Raw genomic sequence first — 8236 nt, 5'->3', positions numbered from 1 at the left:
CTTGGAGTTGTAGTAGATAACTCACTGAAAATGTCGAGACAGTGTGTGACTGCAATAAAGAAGGCCAATGCTATGCTGGGGATTATTAGGAAGGGTATTGAAAACAGATCAGCCAATATCATAATGCCCTATATAAATCAATGGTGCGACCTCATCTGGAATACTGTGTGCAATTCTGGTCACCACACCTTAAAAAGGATATTATAGCTTTGGAAAAAGTGCAGAAAAGAGCAACTCGAATGATAAAAGGGTTGGAACACTTTCCCTATGAGGAAAGGTTAAGGCGCTTAGGGCTCTTTAGCTTGGAGAAATGACGACTGAGGGGTGACATGATTGAGGTTTATAAGATTTGCATGGGAAAGAGAAGGTAGAGAAAGAGGTACTTTTCTCCATTTCTCAGAATACAAGAACTCGTGGGCACTCCATGAAATTGCTGAGCGGTCAGGTTAGAATGGATAAAAGGAAGTACTTCTTCACCCAAAGAGTGATTAACACTTGGAATTCACTGCCACAGGAAATGGTGGCGGCTAAAAGCATGGACGGCTTCAAAAGGGAATTAGATAAGCACATGGAGCAGAGGTCCATCAGTGGCTATTAGCCACAAGGTATAGATAGGGACTCCGGGGCAAGTGATGCTCTGTCATCTTGGTGCTTGGGGGGGGGGGTCAACAGTGGGAGGGCTTCTAATGTCCTGGCCCCACTGGTGGACCTCCTGATGGCACTGGTATTTCTGGCCACTTTGTGATACAGAGTGTTGGACTGGATGGGCCTTTGACCTGATCCAACATTGGCATCTCTTATGTTCTTATGTTCTCTTATGGGGAAATTGAAGAAATTTCCCCCAATAATGGCCAAGAACCCTGAGAAGCTATGTACCTTAGCTGATCTCCTTGAAAACCTACAGGCGGCAAAAGAGAACCCAGCATTACCAGGACTTGCAAGTCTTGACCAATGCACAGCGCATTTGGAGATCAAGGAGAAGTTGCCTCCTGTGCTGCAGGACGAGTGGATCAAAGCAGTGGCCAGTTACAAGGCTGCCTGTCTCACAGAAGAAGCCATCAGGGCAGCAGGCCTGTGGATAGTTGGATCGAAGAGATGCATTGCTGCAGTACTTCAGTAATGTATACAGTGTCGTAAGCTCAAGGGGCTCTATCAGCAGCAGAAGATGGTCGATCTACCACCAGACCATCTCAGTACAAAGCCCCCCTTAACCAATGTAGGCCTTGACATGTTCGGATCCTGGAGTGTGGTGACACGCAAAACTAGAGGAGGGCAGGTCAGCAGCAAGCGTTGGGCCATGCTCTTCACATGCCTGAGTATCCGAGATGTTCACATCGAGGTAATTGAGTCCATGGATACCTCCAGCTTCATAAATGCCCTTAGGAGGTTCCTTGTCATATGTGGTCCTGTCGAGCTACTCAGGTCAGACTGTGGCACAAACTTCGTAGGAGCATGCAGGGAGCTGGGAATACACAGAAGCACCGACCTTGATCCCACGCTTAGCGACTATCTGAAAGCCCAGAATTGTGCATGGATATTCAACCCTCCCCATGCCTCACACATGGGAGGAGCATGGGAGTGCATGATAGGCATCACACGCAGGATTCTAGATTCCATGCTGGCAGGAGCACCTTCCCTCATACACAAGACGTTATCTACTCTCCTAGTGGAAGTCTCTGCCATCGTCAACGCCAGACCTCTGGTTCCAGTGTCCTCAGATCCTGAGAACCCAACCATCCTGACACCGGCAACCTTGCTGACACAAAAGACAGGTGAATGGCCAGCACCTCAAGGGACCTTTGTAGCCAAAGACTTGTTCAAAAAACAATGGAGGCAAGTTCAACTCTTTGCGAACACCTTCTGGAAGCAACTTCCAACTTTACAGAGCCGACGCAAATGGGAAAAGGACAAGCCTAACCTGAAGGAAGGAGATGTCGTGCTGCTGAGGGAGAAAGATGCACCCCGCAACTCATGGCCCATAGGACTCATAGATCGGGCCATGCCTGGCGAGGATGGATTGGTCCGCAAGATTGAAGTCCGTGTCGTCACATGTGATGGCCCACAGGACTGCCCCTGGCTGACCAAAACTTTCACCAGGCCAGTACTGATGTGGTCCTGCTCCACACCAAAGAAGAACTTGAAGACTGAAGACTCAAGTTTTGCATGCCTTAATTTTCTGTCTAGAGCCTAGTTAGCAGTGTAGCATGCCAACTATGCATAGCTGTAGTTATCAGGCTTCATTAGCAATGCATGTGAGTAGTGGAACCCATAGGATTCCAGGCGGGGAGTGTGCTGTCCCATTCAGCGTTAACTGTAGGCAATAGTAGTTTGGTAAAACTACTGGCGAGGATGTAGTCCTGGGAATTGTAGTCCTTCAGTTAGGCAGCCCAAAAGTATCCCTCTGACTGGCTCATCAGGGTAATTTCCTGAGCTCAGAGGCATGAAGATAGGAGTTTTATTGCTCTTTTCCTGCTTCTTTGTCTATCCTTGCTGCAAAGGAGAAGGGGAAGCTCATCTCTTTCTCACCACGGCCATAGAATTGACCTAGATCACAAAGATGTAACTTCTCTATCCAGCTATCAGCTTGATTGTGAGTAAATGATCTACTGAATGCATGTGAAGTTAAATAAAGATGATTTAAGCTCTCTTCAGTGGTTGTGCGTTGACTCACACCTGGAAAGTGTTGCCTTAGCTGCAGCTCACACTGGACAGGACATGCACAATGTGCCTGGCATGATGATGTCACCCAGAGGTGATGTCACCATGCTGGGCACATTGTGCGGGGGACACTCTAACATTTTTTGGGGGGATTCTATGGTTTCCATAGTTTTTTTACAGAAATGCTAGAGCGCCCCCATGTGACGTGCCCAGTGCCTGGAGCCCCCACCGGCAGACGGGAAGAACCTGGCAACCCTTTGTGGCTAACAGCCGTACTGTTGTAGAAGAGACAAATTCCATTAAGAAAAAGATGCAAGGGGAAAGAGGGAAAAACTGACTGTGGTGTGGTAGTACCAGGGCCCCAGTACAATTCAATCTTGCCCCATTTGGGTTTTTTTTTTTTTCCATTTTAAAGGAAGCTTTGAGAGATCTGGACATGAATCTCTCATGTAAGGTTGGTTTCTCCCTTGAGGTACAATTAGGTTGGCATTCCTCAGTTGGGGGTGGGGGATTGCCTGGTGTAGCGGGCTCCTTCCCACTATGGGCCAACTGGCCAACAAGAGGAAATCCCCTCCCCCAAACAGCAATGTTGCACGAAGTGCCTACATTAGCCAGAAGTGATGTGGGCACATCGGGGGTGATACTCTAATTTTGGGGCAAGACCAGGGCTCTAGTCGGGGGGGAGCTCTCAGGTACGGAGCTCCGGAAAAGAACCTCTAGGGGGCGGGGCGGTCACGTGGTGAAGCCCTGCCCCCTTCTTTACCCTGCCCTCTGCTTCGATCCTCATTCCGTTTGGGAATGAGGATGAAGCAGGAGGGTAAGTAGCCGGGCCTTCTGACACACTTCCGGTGATGTCAGGGGGTGTGGCCTTCTGTCACTTCCGGTGATGTCAGGGGCGTGGCATATGCAAATAAGTTATGCTAATGAGTTATGCTAATGAGCTCCGGCAGCTCTTTTTCTACAACAAGACCCCTGGGCAAGACTCTATGGTGACATTGACACATCAGGGGTGACACTCTGCCCTCTCAGTTCTGAAAGACTAGCAGTATCAGATTGTCCCCCACCCTGTAAGAACAAATACACTGAAAATGAAAATGTACACAATACAGGTGTTGCTTGGGAGAGGCAAGCTTCCTCCCCCCACACCTGTTCACTCTGACAGGGTTTTTCTCATTCTGAAAAGTACTTAGACTTACTAGTGATTTCAGCTCTCATACTTTATTTCAGCTCAGAACAAGACAACTCTAACTGGCTTGCAGGCCGGTTTATATGTGCAACAAATCCCACACCCCCCAAACACCCCTACACGCAAGTGATTGGCTATTTACAGTGGCCGAGAGTTCCATAGGCTCTCGGCCAGGAGCCTAGCCCTCCGATAGATGCGGGCTAGGATCCGCTTGTCCCATTGTTACTGGAAGCGAAGCTCAGCCACTTCGTATGACCGTGTGGCGACGTAGCCACACATGCGGTCGGAGATGGATACATTACCCACCCATTACATAGTGGAGATGAATACATTACCCAAAAGACACACACACACAAAGTCCTGCAAATAGGAGGGTGCTTTACGGGTTCTCGTTGAGCGGCGAGGTGCGGGAACCGGGGCAGAAGGTGACACCGCTGCACTCGGCTGAGAGATGGTCGGTGTTGGCAGTTGTGGTGCTGGTAGCACTGCTTCTCGGGGCATGGCCATGCTGTCTGTAGGAGAATCGAAGGGTGCCTCATTGTGCTGGGCAAGGGTGTCTGGTAGCTGAGGTGAAGTGGCAGCTTCCGGGGTGTCGGGGTCTTTGAAGTCCTCCGGGTCATATGGCAGTACCCGCTGCCGCAGCTGATCAATGTGGCGGTGTAGTATCTGTCTGTCCTCGCTGGAGACCTCGTACAACCTGGATCCCCGGACTCTCCCCACCTGGGCCGGAATCCATGGCGGGCCTTGCGCATAGTTCCGGACGTAGACCGGGTCCTCGGGAAAAAACCCTCTGGCCGCCTCAGGTGACTCCGTGGCTGGTTCTTCTTCCGGGACTCGATCGGGATGAAGGCGATCCAGCCTGGTCGTCAGGCGCCGGCCCAAGAGGAGCTCCGCTGGGCTGTGTCCCGTCGTGGTGTGGGGTGTCATTCTCTGGCCAAAGAGGAATGCTGCCAGCTTGTAGTCCCAGTCCTTGCTATCCAAGCAGCAGAGCGCATCCTTGGTCCAGAGCCTGATAATTTACTGTGTTGTGCCTTCTCTGCACCCCTAGTGGCTGCAGTGCAGAACTGCATTAGATGTAAAATAAAGCGGGATCCATTCTGAAGGCAGCATGACATTGGCTTCAGGGGCCCTCCAGCTGACTTGGGCCCTGGGAATTTTGTCCCCCCAGTAGCCATGAAAGTTACTGCAGCAAGCTGGGCCTCCAAGAGGTAGGCCTGGCCTTGCAAAAGTGACACTTCCATTACCCTCAGAGGGACCTGAACCCCTCCCTCCCCACTGCAGTGCCCTTCCCACTGAGCTACCAAGCAAGATTTCCTCCTGTAAGATTTATCTCTCCCATTCTTCCTTAGTCAAGGGCCTCCCGTCCCTCTCTTTTCTTTATCTATTTGTTTCTTTAATGCATTTTTATCCTGCCCTTCCTCCATGGAATTCAGAGTGGCAGAAAATATCACTCTCTCAGTCCCTCCCCTCCCATTTTATCCACACAACAAGGCTACAAGGTAGGTTAGGCTGCAAGGCAATGACAAGCCTGAACTTCTTACTCTCACACAGACACTTGGATAGACAGACTTGGATCCAAACTCAAGAAAAAGACTTTCTAACAACTCAGCCTTACTTGGGTATGGCTGACCTGGCCACCTGGATCCATGCCACAGTATCATTGAGACTGCAGTAAGAACATAAGAGAAGCCAATGTTGGATCAGGCCAATGGCCCATCCAGTCCAACACTCTGTGTCACACAGCGGCCAGAAATACCAGGTGCCATCAGGAGGTCCAGCAGTGGGGCCAGGACACTAGAAGCCCTCCCACTGTTGACCCCCCCCCCAAGCACCAAGAATACAACCACAGTAATGCACTGTACATTGGTCTCCCTTCCAAATCAACTCAGAATCTCCAGCTATTACCTGGAGCCTGATGGAGTATGCCTATTACCAGGGCTCTTTTGGTAGAAAAAGCCCAGCAGGAACTCATTAACATAATAGGCCACACCCAACAGCAGAAACACATTAGCATATTAGGCCACATCCCTGACAGCACAGCTCATTAGCACATTAGGCCGCACCCCCATGTTACCAGAAGTGTGCTCATCCAGCCACACCCACCTTTTGCTTCTTATTCTGTTGACCTTGTTTGTTGTCAAAACCCAGGGCTTTTTTGTAGCAGGAACTCCTTTGCCTGTTAGGCCACACACCCCTAATGTAGCCAATCCTAATGAGTTTCTGCTGTTGGGTGTGGCCTATTATGCTAATGAGTTCCTGCTGGGCGTGGACAACTCGGGAGCCAGCCGGAACTCAGTTCCTGTGTGTTCCTGCCCAAAAATAGCCCTTCCTATTACTCCCATTCTGCAGATGCTCCTTTGGCTACCCATCTGCTACTGGGATCAATTTCAGGTATTGGCTATCACCTGTAAAGTCTTTCATGGCCTTGGCCCCTCTTATTTGGGAGACCACCTTTCTCTCTGTTCCCCCACAACAACTTCGCTCAAGTCCGCAGGGACTTCTGCAGGTGCAAATGGGCAAGATCAACAACTGCCCGTACACGTGCTTTCTCCATTGTGGCTCTTGCCTTGTGGAATGGTTTGCCTGAGTGGGTCAGGAAAGCTCCTTCACTCCTGGCTTTCCACAAACTATGCAAAACTGAACTATGAGAGAGGCCTTTTCTGCACAGAGAACAGGGCTGGTCCTGTACAAAATGGTTTTACAAACTTGTTTGGATGAATGATTAGGGACTGTGATCTATGCTGCTGCGTATAGCTTTTTGTAAGTAAGATCCTATTTATGTAATTTCTGTCCCACTTAACGTGTTGCGTGAATACTTATGCTATAGTTCCATATATTCTGGTAGTTCCAGACTTTTAAAATCCTAAAGTGTTGGTTCCTGATGGTTCCATTTTGTTAATTGTACTGACTCACTGAGTTATCCACCTTGGGTCCCTGTGAGAAAGGCAGACTATGAGTAAGTTAAATACATAAATAAGAAGGTTATGGGAGATACATGGAAAAATCTACCCAGTGTTTGATATAAACCCTGAATGCAATGGTGTTCATAAATGTGTTCATAAATTTAGGGGGCTCATAAATGGTGTTCATAAATTTAGGCGGCTTTCCTCAGCAATCCCCAGGCACTAATGAGACTATTTTCAGTCTCTTTGTATTGTTGCTGGTTTCACTTGTGTTGTATATTATGGGGGACCGCGCACGCAGTCGGGGTTGTACACGCGGCCAGGCAAACGGCTGTAGCTTCGCATCAGAGAACAATCCAAGAATGGACCAATGGGATGGCTCGGCTGTGGGATCGAACCTATGGGATCTGGGGCGCATGGTATAGACCTGTCACAGGAAGCAGGGTGTGGTTTTAGTTGGGGATTTAAGCCCGTCTTCGAAGCGGCTATTTTGTTTTTTAGTTCGTGCTTACAATAAACTTATGAGCTTATTCACTACAACGCGTGTCGAACCCAATATTTTACAACTTGCTTCTCTCCCCCCCCCCCATTATTTTGCTTTCAACATTGCTCCTAAGAGAGCACACAGGAAACAAGCTAGTTACTTGAGGGAAAGGGGACCATCTTAACTGAAGCACAGGAGCTTATAGGAGGAAATCTACAGAGAAACATCAGGATCCACACCGTTTCCTACCTTGTGTTCCTGGGAAGCCTTCTCAGCATTTTTTTTTGGAATCACCTCATGGTTTTTGTGCTCCTTGGATCTGTCACAGACTGTACAGATAAGGATTTCATCAGTCTGGCAGAAAAGCTTGAGGGGCTCCCGGTGTTTCTCACAGATTCTCTCCTCGGCTTCTCCCCCATGGAGACTGAGTCTTTTGGCTATTTCGACAACGTTTGCCAGCTGCCGATTAGGCCGGAGGTCCCTGGTCCGAGCAGTTTGTTTGCACACCGGGCAGGAAGCCTCTGCTGTTTCAGATTCTCCCCAGCTCCGAGTCAGGCAGTCTCGGCAGAAATGGTGCCCACACTCTGTGAGGATCACTGGATCGCTGAAATACTCCAGGCAGATGGGACAGGTGAGTTCCTCAGAGAGCTCCCTGACCGGATCTCCGGTAGCCATGGCCGCCTCGCCCTTGAAGAGAAAGCCAGGATCTTACTTTTGTTTACAGTCCTTTCAGGTGTGGGTGTTTCCCTTCCTGGAAATGACTCCACTTCTTAGCTGCCTTGCTGCATTTTTTTCAAGGGCTAAGAAGTTGGGCAAAACTTACCTTTGGAAAGAGAGAGAACTTGAGGCTTCTGAGGTCTGTAAAGTATTTCCTTTTGGGGAGGAGGGAACAAATGTATAGCTGAGGCAGGGATGCCCTCCCAGGCAACAGATGTGGCACCCCACTTCAGACCCCCCCCCCGAAAGGGAGGGATCCTGCCCAGCCCTCGTTTATCAGCCAATTCT

General features: G+C 49.5%; 1 protein-coding gene across 1 annotated transcript in view; it reads right to left on the bottom strand.

The window, feature by feature from the left end:
- LOC107116334 (zinc finger protein RFP-like) overlaps positions 1-7906 on the bottom strand; it is a 35826-nt gene extending 27920 nt beyond the window's left edge. The window contains exon 1 of the mRNA XM_015418237.1: positions 7481-7906. Within this exon, the coding sequence (XP_015273723.1) occupies positions 7481-7906 (426 nt within the window). The remainder of the gene's footprint in view (positions 1-7480) is intronic.
- Positions 7907-8236: the final 330 nt, after the last annotated feature.

Source organism: Gekko japonicus, unplaced genomic scaffold (assembly GCF_001447785.1).
Source record: "Gekko japonicus isolate JY-2015 unplaced genomic scaffold, Gekko_japonicus_V1.1 scaffold3183, whole genome shotgun sequence".
Classification (NCBI taxonomy): domain Eukaryota; kingdom Metazoa; phylum Chordata; class Lepidosauria; order Squamata; family Gekkonidae; genus Gekko; species Gekko japonicus.
The sequence above is the reverse complement of the archived record's forward strand: the minus strand, read 5'-3'. Positions and strand labels throughout refer to the sequence as shown.